The 18,230-nt window shown below is 42.6% G+C and overlaps 1 protein-coding gene across 1 annotated transcript in view; it reads left to right on the top strand.

The window, feature by feature from the left end:
• Positions 1-205: 205 nt before the first annotated feature.
• The window catches only part of rasgrf1 (Ras protein specific guanine nucleotide releasing factor 1), a 38,669-nt gene continuing 20,644 nt past the window's right edge, over positions 206-18,230 (top strand). Inside the window, exons 1-7 of the mRNA XM_076299946.1 lie at positions 206-739; positions 12,623-12,729; positions 14,869-15,016; positions 16,209-16,307; positions 16,664-16,917; positions 17,588-17,667; positions 17,871-18,064. Of these exons, the coding sequence (XP_076156061.1) occupies positions 464-739; positions 12,623-12,729; positions 14,869-15,016; positions 16,209-16,307; positions 16,664-16,917; positions 17,588-17,667; positions 17,871-18,064 (1,158 nt within the window). The 5' untranslated portion in view covers positions 206-463. The remainder of the gene's footprint in view (positions 740-12,622; positions 12,730-14,868; positions 15,017-16,208; positions 16,308-16,663; positions 16,918-17,587; positions 17,668-17,870; positions 18,065-18,230) is intronic.

The raw sequence follows: 18,230 nt of genomic DNA on the forward strand, positions 1-18,230 counted from the left end.
GCATTTGTGCCATGTCTTTTTCATGCTCTTAGTTGTTTCTCTGTCCAAGGTTCTGAAATACACCCGCTAGGAAACGACTCACGTGACCCCACAGCCTTCTCCGCACCGCGCGCACTGCTAGCTGGAGGATTTCACGTGAGAACACGACCAACAGTCATTCGCGTGCTGTTATCCTCTCTGCACTCCTGGTCTCTCAGATTTAGTAGATATCGTCTGGATAAAAAAAAAAAGCACGGGTTCAGACTAAACTGAGTATTCGTTACATTTAGGATGAAAGACTTAAACATTCTTCGTTTCCTGCCTTTTTCTTCACTCCACGCCAACACGGTGATTGCTGCGGATGGGCAGAACGTGCTTTAGTTTGCCACTAATCAGGAAAGTGCACGTCTGTATGGGTATCTCTCTGTAAGAAGATGTAAGGATCAACAAGCTTTCTCCCCTAACAAGCATCTTGCAAACAAAAATGCAGAAGGGAATACGACTTAATGATGGCCATGTCACCTACCTGGGTCTCTTGGCAAAGAAAGATGGTACGCGACGAGGCTGCTTGAGCAAAAAGAGCTCAGATAACACAAAATGGCATACCAAGTGGTTTGCATTACTGCAGAATATGCTATTTTATTTCGAGAGCGAGTCCAGCTCTCGACCTTCGGGATTATACCTGTTGGAAGGTTGCGTCTGTGACAGGTCGCCTTCGCCAAAACCTTCTCAGTCAGCTAAGGAGTGCTTAGAAAAACAGGTAAGAGGCGTGCAAAACGACAAGTTTCTGTATATATGTGCACGTTGTGTCATCCCCACGAAAGACGAAAGACAATGTAGAAATAGTGTGTTTTCTGGAGGCAAATTCACAAATGTGCTACTATTATTCAACAAGGCTTTGGTCTAAATGCGTTGCCTGTATGTAACAAGCTCATGCAGTTCAGACAGAGAGCAAGCCAACAGTTTCGTCAGTGCACACAGTTGAAGATTTTGGGGAGGGGGTGGGTTCAACAGGGTCTTAAGTCTTTTCCAACCATTTACCTGTCTTAAAACAACAAACACAGTGTTTATAAGCGATTGGTCTGGATATTAATATAATACAGTGTAACGTCCAGGTTAGACCAGTTTACCCACTGCATGATGTTATGTAATGTGAGCAACGGATTAATTAAATTCATTATCCATACTTAATTGAATTTGGACTCACTCAAATAATCCCGTTAGCTGGTCATGATAGGAGCCATCAATGGTGTTATTGATATTAAATGGAGTTTGGGTAGGCCCTATTTGGGTATTTGAACTCACATGAGTTTTTAAATTCAGTTTTGATTATCTGTATTGGGACAACTGGGAATTTGTTGATAGATTTAAATATTTTTTTTAATTGTTTTTATGTTGTATCATTAATTGATTTTTTAGTGTCCTATCAGGTTGTTTTCTTCCTCGTTTTCGTTATGAGGGAAAATTACGCTAGAGAAAGCACTTTCTCAATCTCAGAGTCGCCCCCAAGTGGGAAAGTGCCGAAAAATCACCGTCTGTTTGACGTATTGATTTCATTCCCGCGCTGATATTAATAGCATCCTTCCTTGGCAACTGCGTCCGCTACAGTGTTTAATAACTCGTATACTTTTAACCTGTAATGTTTTCGTAGCAACAGCCTAATGGCTATCACATAGATAAAGACTGTATTCACTTCTACAATAATTTAGAGGAATTTGGTCATGTGTGTTCCTCATTACATTGCTGTGCCGAGGACAGTTTTCGTCATTTCATCGCATGTAAACTATTAGAGTTAAAGTTTGTATGCTATGTACATGTGTTTTGGCCTAGGCAGGCTACAAATGGAGTTAGGACTCCCTGGCAGAAGAGCATAGCTCAAGAGAATTGCTAAAATGGCATGTTTATGCAAACAATCAGTAGACAAGTTGGGTGATTGCTGCCTTGTCTTATTGAGGATAATGCAATTATAAGTTATCAAATATAGCCTACTGCCATTCATCATTTCAACATAAACGGTAACATTAGGATTGAGATGCCGAGATGCTCAAATCGTTTCTATGTCCACGAATGTTTAGATCCGGAAGCAAAATTATTGTTTGCTTTATGTCTGTAGGCTATGCATGTAAACATTACAAATAAAACTTTAAATACTGTAAGACAGTGAAACTAAAGCAACAGTATACCTCATGTGAACATTGAATATATGGTTCTGTGAACGCAGTAACCAAACTTGACAGATTTATTTGAAGAAGCCTCTTGCATCTGATTTTTTGTGATGGCCATGAGATGAGACCATTTCCTGTTTTGCCATTGTGCAATTAAATACTAATGGTTGGGTTTGGGCTCCAATGCTCTGATGTTCTGTCCCTTTCCCTGGGCTGTATTCTCTGTGCCATAGCCATGTCTAAGGCTGAGATCCAGCACAGGCCCAGGCCCTCTCTGTGAGCAGCTGCCCCTGTGCTGACAAAGCACTATGCACCACGGTGTCCTGGACTGGGCAGTTCTGTCCATAATTTGGTGGTAATATTGCAGATGGATGTTGTAGATTATTAGTTTTGTACTTATTTCCACTACTTATGCCCGCACTACTAGTTCTAGTCACTGAAATACAATTATTTTTAGTCACTGGATCTTGTTTAGTGTTTTAGAAAAACTGCTGATATACATTCTGAGACTTGGTCATAACTTTTGTCCCCTTGAAGTTGTCCACACTCTTAGATGTTGCATTGGATGGGTTGACTTTATATAATGGTTTGCTAATTAGTGGAATTCTTCTGCTATGTAGAAAGTATTTCTGGTACCTATAACTAGCCATTTCTAAATCATAGTGTGTACAAATGAGCTAACTGGTCAGAGGACATAATTTCTGCATCTTTTTGTTTAAAGCTCAGCCACTTAAGTGTCAGCAGGCCAGTGCATGTGTAGAAGACACAATTTGAGAGAGAGAGAGAAAGAGAGAGTGTGTGTGTGTGTGTGTTTGTGTGTTGAGAGTAACTCAATAATCAATATTGTCACAATACGTTTGGGCCATGATATCAATAATCATGATACAATGATTCTGCAATACTCAATACATTGTAAAATATTAATTTATGATCCATCACAATACCTGTGTCAATGAGAAAGAAGGAAAAGGGAAAAAGCTATAGTTATATATTTATTCACTGCATTGAAACACTGTACAAAGTGCATGGAGTTTTGGCTTAAAAACATAAATAATTTGACAGTACACAAACACAAAGTAAGTAGTACACAAATTGTCAGATGAGTCCATTTAGAATATGAATTGTAGAATTTGATATTTTAGTAAAAATATATTCACTATTCACTACATTAGTATATCGATTATGTTTCACAAAAAGAAGTTATATAATATATGGCCGTATTGATATTTTGTCTCACCCTTAATATATGTGTCTGTGTTTGTGCATGCATAGTCATGCACACTTGTGTCACCTTCATCCTTGCCTGGCATTGTGCAGTGGAGAGGAGAATCAGTAATCAGGTTTTGCAGGTATTGACTGTGTCGACACTGGGCAGAGCTGGCTGGTCTACTGAGACCACAAGGTGTCGAGTCAAACTCTGTAGGTATGGTTTGTCCATGGCTAACCTCCAGAGATATTGTCTTTGTCTCTTAGCCTTACGTTGACCACAGTGTAGTCCTTCAAGCGACTTGGCTACTAGACACAGTTAGAATTAAAGGTACTCCTCCCAAAAGACAGTGTTGTCTGTTTTTCGCCTGGACACTTCCCTTGGGCTAGCTCATTGACAAAGCTGTCTTGGGAGTTGGAATCTAGCACCAACACAAGGGAAGCAGCTAGTTTCATAACAACTCCTACTTGCCTTGTGCTACAGCGATGATTTACCATACTGATAAGCAACTGGGGAACTGAGGAGAATAACTTTTTTCCACTATTTTGACAAATGGCATTTATTGTTTCTGTGTTGTCGTCCGCTTAAACAAGCTCATGCAAACACATGCAGACATACAGTATACACATACACACATAACACATGCACTTCACATCACATGCACTATATATACACCCACACATACATTGGCTGTGTTCAGATCACATTTAAATTTGAGGGCTGCTTTCATTGGGAGACCGTTTAATGTGTTCCAATGTACAATGCCATCTGGATGACTTAATAACGTTTTACCTTGTTTTACAGGAGATCATTAATTTGTGAAACAGACCAGTAAATGTGCTGTATATGTACTGTTGTTGTTCTGAATGTGAAAATATCTGTTCAAAATCAAAAGTCAAGACTGCTATCCTTCCGTAACAACAAAAATGGTCAGTCACAGTTTTCCAACGCTACCTTATTATTATTTACCTGACAACCTTGCAATGCAGCCATGGACTTTGGAAAACTTTTCTTGTGCTGTATGAGTCTGTGTTTGAGTGTGTTATTTTTTCACAGATACACCCTTTTATCACAATAATGTTCCTGGAGCAATTGTTCCGTGTACCATTTGTTTATTCCTTTTTTAATAGAACTGCATTTGAGCCCACAGTTCCTATGGCAACCCTTATTTGCATGTGTGTGTGTGTGTGTGTGTGTGTGTGTGTGTGTGGCGGGCTGGAGAGTAGCGGTGCATCGCGCCTCTCTCATTAGGTGTGATCACTATTTGGGCTAAATTTGTTTCCCATGCACAGTACCTTGGAGGGGTCAGGGTCCAATTATAGCGAGATAGTCGCCACTCTGTGGGGGGATGGTACTTGTTTTTTTTGTTTCGTTTTTTTGAGAGGGGGAGAGGAGTTAGGGGAATTGTGCCTTAATGCGTTTTGGCGTAGTTATTTTTATCTTCTCTCAGAGAGCCCTTTAGTGAGCCAACAGCACTTAGACGCGGGTGTAGACAAGCGGGTACGATGAACAGTCAGCAATTTTATTTTATGTGAGGAATTGTTTTTTTTTATAGGGTAAAAGGTGAAAATGAGAGGATACTAAATACATGTCTGTGCCCAAGGTTCTGAGGCTTGTGAAGTAAAGTTAGGGGGAAAAGACCTTTTGGAAATCATTTGCAGTGGAGGAGGCAGGTTAACCTGGGCCGTATTTGGAGCAGGTTTGGGCAAGTGCTTTTTCAGAGTTAAGAAACTCTCCACCAAGACATCAATAAACATTGCATTAACATTAAAATGAACAGTTTTGAATAAAGTCATAAAATACTAATATTAGTAATAGACAAAATAAAATATAACACATAAAAATAACCATAAACATATACAAACCACATGTCTAAGAATTAATACATGTAGGGTAATTAAAAGGGGATAATTTAAAAACGGATTGGTTCCCAACGCCTTTTGGGGTGAAGCAGGGAGACTTACTCTCCCCTTCCTTATTTGCTTTTCATATAAATTATTTAGCTCAAGAAATTAAACAGGGTAATATTGGTGTGCCAATTGAGGACATGAATCTAAGTATTCTGCTTTATGCAGATGACATTGTTTTGATAGCTGAAAAAGAAGTGAATTTACAAAATATTCTGAATATTATGAGTTCATGGTGTAGTAAATGGTGTCTTACTATTAATAGCAAAAAAACACAAGTGGTTCATTTTAGGAAAAAAAAGTGAACTACAGAGTATTCATACATTTCAGTTTGGCCCTGTGCCCTTAAAGTATAATCATCATTATAAATATCTTGGTTTTGTTTTTGATGAAAATATGAAATTTACAGAGGGAAGGAAAGTACTAGCAGAGTCTGCTGGAAGAGCTTTAGGTTCTGTGTTGAGTAAAATGAAACTATGTACAGATCTTGGTTTTTCTACATTTACACAACTGTATAAATCTTTGGTTGACTCAGTTTTGTTTTATGCTGCAGGAGTTTGGGGCTTTGAAGAGGTTTTTGACTGTAACTCTGTTTAAAACCGTGCTTTAAGGTGTTTCCCTGGTGTGCATAAATATGCAGCAAAGGTAGCGGTTAATGGGGATGCAGGATGGGATCCATGTATTTTAAAACAAAGGTGTGAAATGGTGCGATTGTGGAACCGCCTTGTCAGTCTCCCAGAGGAAAGGCTAACTAGGAAAAATTTTAGATTTTTTTTTGGGATAGAGCAAAGCATTACCCCTGGTCTGGAGAGGTTTCAATAATACTGTCTGCGTCTGACTTGCATATAATGTACCAAAATAATTTGCAATAAATGTTGTCAGACAAAGACTGTTGAGTAAATATGAAGATCAATGGAAACAGGACATATGGAAGAAACCAAAACTTAGAAATTATGTTCAGTTTAAGAATGATTATGTTACAGAACCTTTTATTTTCCTTAATCTAAAGAGAAGGCAGAGGTCCCTCTGTGCTCAATTGAGAACTAGTACCTTACCTCTGGCAGTGGAAGTGGGTCGATTTAAAGGTACACCCGAACACTTACGTTTGTGGGAATTCTGTGATCTTCAGGTTGTGGAAGATGAATTTCATTTTGTTTTTTATTGTCCTTTATACTGCGACTTAAGGAACTCTCTTTTTGAATCAATTCAGTTAAAAAATCCTGATATATTTTGGAAATATGAAGGGGAGATTTTGTGCTGGCTGTTTGAAAATTATGTTTTTGCTTTGGCAAAATGTATAGAAAAGGCCTGGTATCTGCGGCAAAGTATTTTGTATCTCATATGACAAGCCATCTCTATTTGTAATTCTATTTTTAGTGGTTAAGTTATGTTATGTTGGGTTCTGTGTTACGTCACGTGGTTATCTGGAGATAACAGTGAAATTATTACTGCAGTGTCTAATAAGCCCATGAGGGCTGGGCACTATGGTGTTTGACACTTAAATAAACAAATCAATCAATCAATCAATCAAAAAATAGGGTAAGTTAGATAAGTCTTAAATTACTTTCTCAAGATCCCAAAACTGTCACTAAAATGAAGAGTAGTAGGTAAATAATTTCAGCAACAAGGATCACAGAAGAAGAGTCTTGACTGTGACATCTTAGTGTTGATAGAAGGATGACATAGCAGATGCTTATCCAAGGACCGCAGTTGACTTAGAGCTGGACCATGGAATTAAGATAGCAAGGTGTAGATCCAGTAAGGGTCCTATAGGCTAGAGTGAGGGATTTTGATTTAATTCTGGCTGCTATAGGAAGCCACAATGAAAAAGGAGTTACATTTGTCTTCTTTGGCTGATTAAAGACCAGATGTACTGCTGCTTTTTGAATCATCTGTAATGGTCTCACACAAGCAGGTAGGCCAGCTAACAATGCATCTTTAACCAGCAGTTCACTTGACTGGGTATATGAGTTAAATTAGTTCAAATCGCCATTCATTTGCTTTCGTAATCTGTTTGGTTGGGAGGAGTCTGTGTGCTTACAGCTGTTTTCATATGGTCTTTTAGAGGTGTTACAGGAACTGCTACTTTGTTTTCTTTGTTTTGCCCCCCCCCCCTCTTGTCTATGTGTGGCAATATCCATCATCTAATTGTGATATTTGACCACTTTTGTGCAACGGCACTAAAGTAATGAATAGCTGGTGAAAGTAATGAGGGGTGATTTTAAATCAGCTGGATCAACAGCTCAGCATCAAAGGCCCCTCCTCTCTGGCACTGAGCAACTCGTGTGGCCTTTCATTTGTGGTCATGAAGAAATAAATGAATCAATACAAAAGTGTTTGAAGCATGACTCAGCAGCCTGCATAAACCATGAGACAGGTCACTCCCCTAAACGCACACACACCACCATCACCACACACACACACACACTAAGTGTTTTAAATAGGCCTCTGAAATAAGCCATTCTGCACTCTCTCTTAAAGGAAGACAAAAACAAGCAATGATGCCACACACACACACACACACAAACACACACACATGCAGCCCAGTGAGCATGAATAGGGTTTTTCACTGAGAGAGTGATGGGCTAATGAACACAAAAAGGTGGATGGATATCTGCCCATGCCATGAGAGGTGAGGAGGAGTGCCAAGATGGGTGCCGAGGGACAAGCATCTGCAACACTGAGATTAGGCTGTTAGGCTGTGTTTTCAGTCACTAGTGCTGCTGCCATTGTAGATCCCTGGACTGGAGTTGTTTTACTTATTTATTTATCTATCTGCTGTATTTATTGGGCATGATTTATGCGAGAAGATGGCACAAGCCTCTACACCACAGCGTAATCTTGGTAACTGTGTCAGTCAGTGGATGGATCGTCTAACCCCACTCTGTGGCCCTGCCACTGAACGCAGAGTAGCCTGGGATTACTAGCCTAAAGGGATGGCCATGTAGAGAGTGCTGCTGTTTGCATGGAGCCTGGAAGCCAGCCAGAATGGCAACGTCAGGCTATGGAGCGTTGAACGTTTGGTTGAGGTTGTCTGTCGAGATGAATGACAACAATGAACTCTTTGTGTACCAGATTGTTTAAAACTGTCTCACACATATTGAGATAAAATGGTTGTCTCTCATGATTTCACAAATTTGGGGCAGGAACCTTGCAGACAAGGAAAGGCCCCTAAGGTCTTAATGATATTTTGTTATGTGTGATATCAAACAACTGTCTGGTTTACTCACGTCACTGCAAACTTGTAGTGAATTTAAAATACCAGGACTGTGCAATTGTGGTGTTTGGAGTGACACTGCTGGGATACATTGACAATATCTTGAAACAGTACTGAGGCAACCAGCTGAATGTGGGATTTTTTTCTAGTGGGATTGTCATAATCTATTTCACCGCACCAGCAAAATCAGCAAAAGCTATGGAAATGTTCTTTTGGCCAATTAAGCAGTATTTATTGACAGTTTGTGAAGGACCTGACGGTTACGCCACTATGTGATATGACAGTTATGTAATAGTTCTGTGACTGTCATTCATGCACCAGACATATTTCTTGCTCTTTATGCTCTGACCTTCACCAGGGTTTAAACAGTATTTGCTCTGTCTACACAGCGAAGGGTCGCATTGCTGCCGTTATTGACCATGCCAACACAGTAGACGATTTTCCGAGAGGCCACTCAGTTTGAAAGCAGCCAGCATTCCTTAGCCTGCTTGCTCTTTGGCTCTTTGGCTTGCTCTGAGTCCCAATGAGACCATTAACTAGTCCGTACTATCAGCACACTTGATTTGTTCAACATTGCAAACACATTAACCTTCCTGTTGTGTTTGCAGTCAAATTTGTCCGATTGACCATTCTTTCCTCTCAAAAAAGTTGTTAATTTATTCTGACTATCACAAGGCTCCATGCCTTTGTTAACAAAGGGCATCTGAACACACAAAGCAAATTTTGATCATTTTTATAACATATTGGGTGTTTTATTTAACTTTAGAACTCCCATTGTTTTCAAAAATGACCGGCCATTCGAAATGAATGGGTGAGAAAATGGTTAGAGTCCAGGAACATACCTGTTGATCAGATGGACTGTATCTGTGCTTCTGTACATTCAAACATTCACACAACCCCACCCCCCACCTTCACTCCCCCTCTTTGCTTCTATGGCCAGCCCCCACTGGAACCTTTCCCCAATAGAATCTCCCCCTTCCAATAGAACATAAGTTGATACAAAGGTCTGTCACAACATTAGATGATAATGTATTACTATGGATTTATAGTCATAATGCAGCGGTCATTTTTGACCAGGAACACAAAACTAGTGAACATAAAGCGAATAGGGTTAAGGGTGTATTTTGTCCCAATAGATCTCAGCATTGTTTGCCAGAGTCTTAGTCAGATGTGGAAAAAGAGTGTTGAGTGTTTGGTCTCTTTTCTTTTCATTCTCGGAGCAGAGAGGAGACCCACATCTCTGTATAACCAGTCAGCCATGTCAATCAGGGGAGGAGGGATCAGTCAATTAAATTGAGGGTGGGGTAGGCTACGTCAGGTGCATGATGTCCCACTTGACTGGAGTGGAGGTCCCATCGGCTACAACAGGATAAAATAAGTCTCCCCTTTGGTTTACAGCCCTCTTTTCCTCTGCTCCAAAGGATTGGGCTTTAAGCACCTGAGAGAGTGCTCTTGTTTGGCCAGAGGGATTACTGGGAAACGCTAGAGCCCTGACTCACTCCATACCTTCATGCTCTATGGAGACTGAATGGCAGGTTTATGTCATGTTGACATTTTTGTGAAAAGTGAAATTAGAGTGTTTTCAGTTCAGCGTGCATAAACTGCCCTCTGTCTAGACCATTGTCAGCCCTGGTTTTAGTCCTGATTGATGTCAGTCTCTGTCACTAAACTCTAAATTGTTTTGGATAAACGTGTCTGCTAAAAATACCCTTTACCTTAACTGTTGTTTTTACTGGTTGAAACAACAGAACTACAATAGAGCTCAAATACTCACTTTTGTTTTGTCAGTCATACTCATTTTGGATGGAACTGGACATTTTTCTTTGTACCTACTGATTGTGTATGTTGGGTTTTTCTTGGGGATGAGCACTCATGCAGATCTCTGTGACATAATGGGGGTGGCTACATGTTTGTGCTCACAATCTCTTAGCGTAAGCGAGAAGCTAATAAGATCCCCATGTATTAAAAATGGAGGTTGTCGGGAATTCAGAGCCAAGAATGCCTGCCTAGCTTAAAGGAAGAGAGATGGGAGGGTCCACACACACAGTCACACACACACACACACACACACACACACACAGAGAGAGAGAGAGAGAGAGTATATTCACTAATGCAGAGAGGAGTTGCTAGGTAACAGGTAGCGTACTGTTATGTAATGTTTCATGCCTTGGCTTACATGTTTTATGGCCGCTCCCCGGGGAGAAGGCACTATCGCAGACACTGCTGTGGCTTCTGGAGCCAAGCCCATCGATTTAGGTGATGGACTGGCCCGGTGGTGATGATGGTGGTGGTAGAAGGCTGTGATAGTGGTGGTGTTGGTGTTGGCAGGGGGCTGTGATGGTGGTGATGATGGTAGGGGGCTGTGATGTTGGTGTTGGTAGGGGCTGTGTTGGTGGCGGTGGGGGTCGGGGTGGTAGGAAGTTGTGATGGTGGTGTTGGTGTTGGTGTTGGTAGGGGCTGTGTTGGTGATGGTGGTGTTGGTGTTGGTGGTGGTGTTGGTGGTGGTAGGGGCTGTGTTGGTGATGGTGGCGGTGATGGTGGTGTTGGTGGTGGTAGGGGCTGTGTTGGTGATGTTGGTGGTGATGGTGGTGTTGGTGTTGGTGGTGGTGATGGTGGTGTTGGTGGCGGTAGGGGCTGTGTTGGTGATGTTGGCGGTGATGATGGTGTTGGTGATGGTGGTGGTGGGGGCTGTGTTGGTGATGGTGGCGGTGATGGTGGTGTTGGTGGTGGTGGTGGTAGGGGCTGTGTTGGTGATGGTGGCGGTGATGTTGGTGTTGGTGGTGGTAGGGGCTGTGTTGGTGATGGTGGTGGTGATGGTGGTGGTAGGGGCTGTGTTGGTGATGTTGGCGGTGATGGTGGTGTTGGTGTTGGTGGTGGTAGGGGCTGTGTTGGTGATGGTGGCGGTGTTGGTGGTGGTGGTGGTAGGGGCTGTGTTGGTGATGGTGGCGGTGATGGTGGTGTTGGTGGTGGTAGGGGCTGTGTTGGTGATGGTGGTGTTGGTGTTGGTGGTGGTAGGGGCTGTGTTGGTGATGGTGGTGGTGATGGTGGTGTTGGTGGTGGTAGGGGCTGTGTTGGTGATGTTGGCGGTGATGGTGGTGTTGGTGTTGGTGGTGGTAGGGGCTGTGTTGGTGATGGTGGCGGTGATGGTGGTGTTGGTGGTGGTGGTGGTAGGGGCTGTGTTGGTGATGGTGGCGGTGATGGTGGTGTTGGTGTTGGTGGTGGTAGGGGCTGTGTTGGTGATGGTGGCGGTGATGGTGGTGTTGGTGGTGGTAGGGGCTGTGTTGGTGATGGTGGCTGTGATGGTGGTGTTGGTGGTGGTAGGGGCTGTGTTGGTGATGGTGGCGGTGATGGTGGTGTTGGTGTTGGTGTTGGTGGTGGTAGGGGCTGTGTTGGTGATGATGGCGGTGATGGTGGTGTTGGTTGCTGTATGTGGTATCCCAGCTTCTCTGTGGCAGTTTTCACCTCCACTTGAAGTCACCCATCAGCTCAAAATATGGTTTAGCTCACCTCAAGCTTCTCTGTTTCTCGGTGGTTTTGTGCTCTTTTTTTAGGTGCAGACAGAGAGAGAGTTTTATGGCATGACGGTTTAACTACATCTCCCTCTAGAGCCTCAGACCTGGTTGCCTTTCGATGCGCGCCTTTTATAGCTCAAGCTGTTCCACATTGTTTGTAAGATTTGTGTGGTGTTTCTTTGCAGTACATGTGATCTCTCTGTAGAGCTAGCATCATATATCATGAATAATAGCTAGGTTTGTCACTTCAAATGAGATGCTGGAGTAACCTGAACAGTAGAGTCATGAACAAACTATGGTCTGATCATAACACCATGAAAGACATCCAGTGTATTCTTACATGGTTTTTCACTTTAGGAATAACTAGGATTGCTGCCGGTACTTCTGTAAATTGTAGACTGAACATAAAATTGTAGACTGAACATATGTACTATAAATGTATAAAAAAATCTTTGTATATCTATGTACTTTGTTTGTGTTGCATTGTAACCTCTATGTTTAATAGATTTCATAGTCAGTAAATAGCCATTCTTTCTAGTGAGTCTGTGAGAACGTGCTCATCCGGCACAGATCTTTTGTGTCAGTTAATCTCCATCCCATTCTGTTCTGTTTGGTTTGTTTCTTGCGTGTTGCAGTACTATTTCACGGTCAGCTTCAACCATGAGAACCAGAAGGCCCTGGAGCTCCGCTCCGAGGACGTGAAGGACTGCGACGAATGGGTGGCAGCAATAGCACATGCCAGGTAAGCTCCAGCGATAACAACAGCAACAGCAACAACACATGTCAAGTCTCCCCCACCCCACCCCTGCTTCAAAGTGTAATCCAGTGCTGTTGAGTTGAGCATAGACAGTGCTCAGAACAGTACGATCTGCATTATGTTATCACAGTCTCCATAGCATCCCTGTTGCATCATAGCACTGCTTGTTACGTTGGAGTGGAAGTCCAATGGCTGAGGCGAGATTACAATGCTGCTATGTGGTTCAGGGGTTTAAACTCAAATGGACCACTGTCTGCCTCAAGTGTGTATAAATCAATAGAGTATCACAAAACATATTGTGATAATGCAGTACTCAACTGAATTGATACTTCCAAAGGGACATTATACATAAAAGAGAGAGAAAGAGATCAGGGAAGGGATGAGATGAGGAGTGCAAAAGATATTGTGATACTCCAATACACACGTGTATTGATATGAAGAGTTTGGTTCCAAAATGCTATATTCTCCATTTTAAGGAATTTTCCTAAATAATTTTTTTACATTTTTTCCCCCAAGTAATTTCAGTAACACTGTAATTGGGTATTGTTGTTTGATTTATCTTTCCTTAATCAAAACAACACAATTGCAATTTCCTGAAATACACAATTAAATGACATGACTTTTTAATGTTTTTAAAAATGGTGATGTAGCGTTTTGGAACCAAACTCTTATATTCCTTAACATATATATGAGAGAAAAAGAAAGAGAGGCATGAGAGATGGAGGGAAGGAAAGGGATTGGGGAAGAGATGACATGTGTGCTAATGAAATGTAAGCATCAGAAGGATGTCAATCAGCACGTTCATGCACACTGCCAAAGCTCTGGGTTTTTTGTGTGTCGATGGAGCCCTAATCATGCTCTATTAGAAATGCAATGTGCTGTGGCGCTGCCATTCTCACACACACAGCGCTTGCTTTTCACAAGAGCCATGTTTGCTTGGGGGACAAAATGTACATCTCATTACTTATAATTAGCCCGCGGCTGACGCAGGAAGCCTTCCGCGTTACGGTACAGGACTTCCTCAGCTCACTTGTGCGCACTCTTCAACACTGAAGAGAGCTGCGTGGCTTTGGCTGTTGTGTGTTCCTGCTTAGATGTGCTACTGTATGGACATTGCTTTTCAGGATGTGAGGATTTTTGATATTGTAGGGATTATGGTGGCACTCTGATTATTCACAAGAATTATGATTCAACCTCTATAGGATTTATATACAAAACATTTTGCACCCAATCCATTAAAGCAATAGGCATCTGGTAAATGTAAAACTGATAATGATATCCTGTTAAAGTGACATTCAACAGTGAGATCACAGATAGATTTATGATAGATTTATTTCTGAGTTGGCTCCTTTTTACACACGGTCACTGATTTCCATACACAAACATGATCAACTTTATGGTTGTACTAGCAGCAGGAAAATCAATATGCTGAGTCTTAATGACAGAGAGTAAAATTGTGTTTGTGTATGAGTCAGATGCGCTCTCCTGCGTGCAGTGTGTGTGGAGGTGATGAAAGCAGAGCAAGAAAGTGATTTGGGGTGCATCTCTGGGCTGTGTGTGTTTGCGTGTGTCTGTGTGTGTGTGTGTGTGTTTGTGTGTGTGTGCATGTGTGTGTGTGTTTGTGTGTGTGTGTGTGTGTGTGTGTGTGTGTGTGTGTGTGTGTGTGTGTGTGTGTGTGTCAGTAGACTGCAGGTCTGTTTTAGCTGTGTGAGCTGCAGAGTGTGCCCCCAAGCCTTGCTAAATCTGTGGCGTGCACATGGAGGCGTCTGGGTTTGCCTCTTAGAGATAAGCAGAACTATACCACCTCCCTTTACTGTAATTGTGAGATGACAGTGTGTTGGAATGTGTGTGTGTGTGTGTATGTGTGTGTGTGTGTGTGTGTGTGTGTGTGTGTGTGTGTGTGTGTGTGTTTTGCATATATTTCTGTATCTGTGATGTGTGTGCCCACATTCATGTGTTACTGTAAAAAAAGCTATATTGCTTTTCCCCCCTTTTGAGAAGCCAGCGGTGTGTGTGTGTGTGTGTTTCTGTGTGTATATGTTTACATGTTTACATTTCCTCACTGATATGCTCCTGTGTATGTGTGTGTGTGTGTGTATGTGTGTGTGTGTGTGTTTTGTACAGTTACAGGAACCTGGCCACAGAGCATGAGACCCTCATGCAGAAGTATCTTCATCTACTCCAAATCGTGGAGACAGAGAAAACGGTTGCTAAGCAACTTCGACAACAGATAGAGGATGGGGAAATTGAGATTGAACGCTTAAAATCTGAGGTAATATGCAATGTCATTCTGAATGCCACAATAGGGGCTTGTTACAGTATGTCTTATATTAAATTAAGCTCGTTTTCGAATGCTGGGCAACATGTCTGTAAATTGTGATTGTGAAATCGTGCCGACCAACACAGAATGCCTGATTTAAATCTGTGGGACTGTTAAACGAGCCAGCAAGCAGATTTTTTGATGCTGTTGTTGCTTTTCTGTGTGTGTGTGTGTGTGTGTGTGTGTGTGTGTGTGTGTGTGTGTGTGTATGTGTATGTGTGTGTGAGTGTGTGTGTGTGTCTTTGTGTGTGTATTTGTGTGCATGTGCGTGTGTGTGCATATGTGTGTGTGTGTGTGTATGTGTGTGTGTTTGTTTGGCTGGCAAGTGATTACAGTTTAATATAGTTAGGCCGTAACTGGAACGGGTCCATGGACGCTTCATTTCTTCCAGGGGGGATTAAATGGCCGAGGGTAGAGGTGCCTGGACCACTCTGTTAGTGAGCGGCTGTCTCACTGTCACTGGGCTCCATTTTGCATTGGTGCCAATAAAACACCCCTCAAGAAGAACCCCCGCAACCCCCCTAAATGTATTCTTCATCAACCAGATCAAATAGTCATTTCACTTTAATGTGCAAATGTGGGCCTGCAAATGAAATGCTTTGCTGAATATGCATGAAGGGTCTTCTATTATGAGTGGTTGCATCCCTCTTCACAAACAAGGATAATAAACTCTTTCAGGCTCACAAAGTAAATGGGGGACACTTACCTTCAAGCTACAGGGCAAGGCTTCAGGCTCCTTTTGTGTCACCCATGCCTGCCACCTCTCCAGCACCCCCCCCCCCCCCCCCCTCCCCACACACACACACACACCTTTTACGGCCAGCCAAGCAGGGCTACATGGGGTGGTTTGAATTGCTAACAAGCATCGGAAATTACAGTCTGTGCCGAGATGTCAGCCAATGGAATAAATAAGGGGCCCTATTTTTTCCCCACCACATGTCATTGATTGGTGCTGCTTTGAACTGACCCAGTCCCTCTGTCCACACTCTGGGAGGGAGTCAACGGACCCAGTCCCTCTGTCCACACTCTGGGAGGGAGTCAACTGGGCGCTGAAGTGTTGAGCACTTTCGTCCTCCTTAATTCTTCTGTGAGTTCTCTTACTTTATAGTTTGTGGATTGCAGTGGAGTTATTTTCTTCTTGCAGATTTCTGGGCTCCTGAAAGACAATGAGAAGATCCAGACAAACCCCACACAAACTGGCACACCCAGTGAGGATGACTCTGAAATCAAGAAGATCAAGAAAGTAAGACGAGTACCCATATCTGCAACATGTAGAGACTCTCTGATTGCTTCCACCATGATAAAGCATGTTTTAGCCTCATTGATTCCCTTTCATTTTAACCTTCTTAAAAACACAACTACCGGTATATCAGTCTTCAAAGATCAAATTATTTTGTGTTGTTTTAGATATTAGTCATTCTGAATAAAGACTGCAGACTCTCAAATCGCATAAACATACACACATACAGTACAATCATCAGATTACATTCATTCAAAAATAATTCCAAATGAAATATGCCAGATCTCTAATATGCTTACATGGATAAAATAAGTAAAAAAACATAAATAATAAAAAAAACCTGTCCCACAACCCTGTAGGTTCAGAGTTTTCTGCGTGGCTGGATGTGCCGGAGGAAGTGGAAGACCATCATCCAAGACTACATCCGCTCGCCGCACGCTGAGAGCATGAGGAAGCGGAACCAGGTGGTGTTCAGCATGCTGGAGGCCGAGGCTGAGTACGTCCAGCAGCTGCACATCCTGGTCAACAACTTCCTGCGGCCGCTGCGCATGGCCGCCAGCTCCAAGAAGCCGCCCATCACCCACGACGACGTCAGTAGCATTTTCCTCAACAGGTGGGTGGGTGGTGTGAAAGTGGGGACCGCCGCCAGCAGTAGGTTAATCCCAGGGTTCTTTGCGGCACAGGACCCCGACAGCAGAAGTGCTGTCTGCGGCGTCCCCTGGAGATTCTTTTTAAATCCTGACCTTTTCATGATGTTCTTGCAAGCACCATCCTGACCCCCCCCCCCCCCCAATCCTCTGCCCCCTCTCCATAGCCCTGGTCTCCAAGTACCATTATAGGTCCCTAAGGGTTTTCCCTCCTCCACTTAAGAACCCCTAGAGCTCAGAGAGCACGGAAAAGCAGAATATATCAGAGTGTATCACAATATTACAGGTTTAGGTTACCAGGAAGCTACCTGTTATTTATAAATGGTGTTTATGCATGAGGACCATGCAGGAAATAGTGCTGATTCATTGACTGCCTCTCTGAGCCTCCATGACTAAAGGGGCAATGTGTAGGATTTGAGTGATCTTGAAGGCAAAACAATGACTTGCATGTATTCAGTGCAGCCAATGTTGAGATCCAAAGTGGTGTTATGAGACAGTATGGTCCAAGGCTAGTTGATCAGCATGCTAACTTCGGTGGATATTTGGGCAACACAGAGGTCTAGGTCATTTTTGAATGTTTTAAACTATAAATTATATTAATATTGAAATATGTTTACTTTCCCCCATTTCCAACAGTGAGACCATCATGTTTCTCCATCAGATCTTTTACCAAGGATTGAAGGCGAGGATAGCAAGCTGGCCAACATTAGTCTTGGGTAAGTTCCTTTTCACTATCTTCCAATATGTGCTAAGCCTGGACTTTCTATCTGAAAGACGTGCTGTTTAGACTAGGCTTTGTAGCTTCATCTTGATGGAAAGTGAGGGTCTCTGTGCTTATAACAGACAGTGATGTGATGGATTTTACCTGCCAGGTAATTCACTTCTCCTCCCCCTTTCCTCCCTTCCCCTTACCCTACAGCTGACCTTTTTGACATCCTGCTGCCCATGCTGAACATCTACCAGGAGTTTGTGCGCAACCACCAGTACAGCCTGCAGATTCTGGCTCACTGCAAGCAGAACCGTGACTTCGACAAGCTGCTCAAGCAGTACGAGGCCAAGCCGGACTGTGAGGAGCGCACCCTGGAGACTTTCCTCACCTACCCCATGTTCCAGGTAGACAGAGAGACACAGCATGCTCATGCCTTCAGACAGGGGTCCATACAGTAAAGGTGCAAAATGTAGTATCTGCCATCCAAAGCCAAATTTTACAACAAAAATGGAATTGTGATCTATTATTGTACTGAAAATTGTTTTCAGTTATCTCTGTTCTTTCTAATGG

The sequence above is a fragment of the Alosa pseudoharengus genome, unplaced genomic scaffold (genome assembly GCF_046254945.1).
Source record: "Alosa pseudoharengus isolate Yale_2024_CS ecotype anadromous, Long Island Sound unplaced genomic scaffold, YU_APseudo_1.1 YU_APseudo_1.1_scf_10, whole genome shotgun sequence".
Taxonomy (NCBI): domain Eukaryota; kingdom Metazoa; phylum Chordata; class Actinopteri; order Clupeiformes; family Clupeidae; genus Alosa; species Alosa pseudoharengus.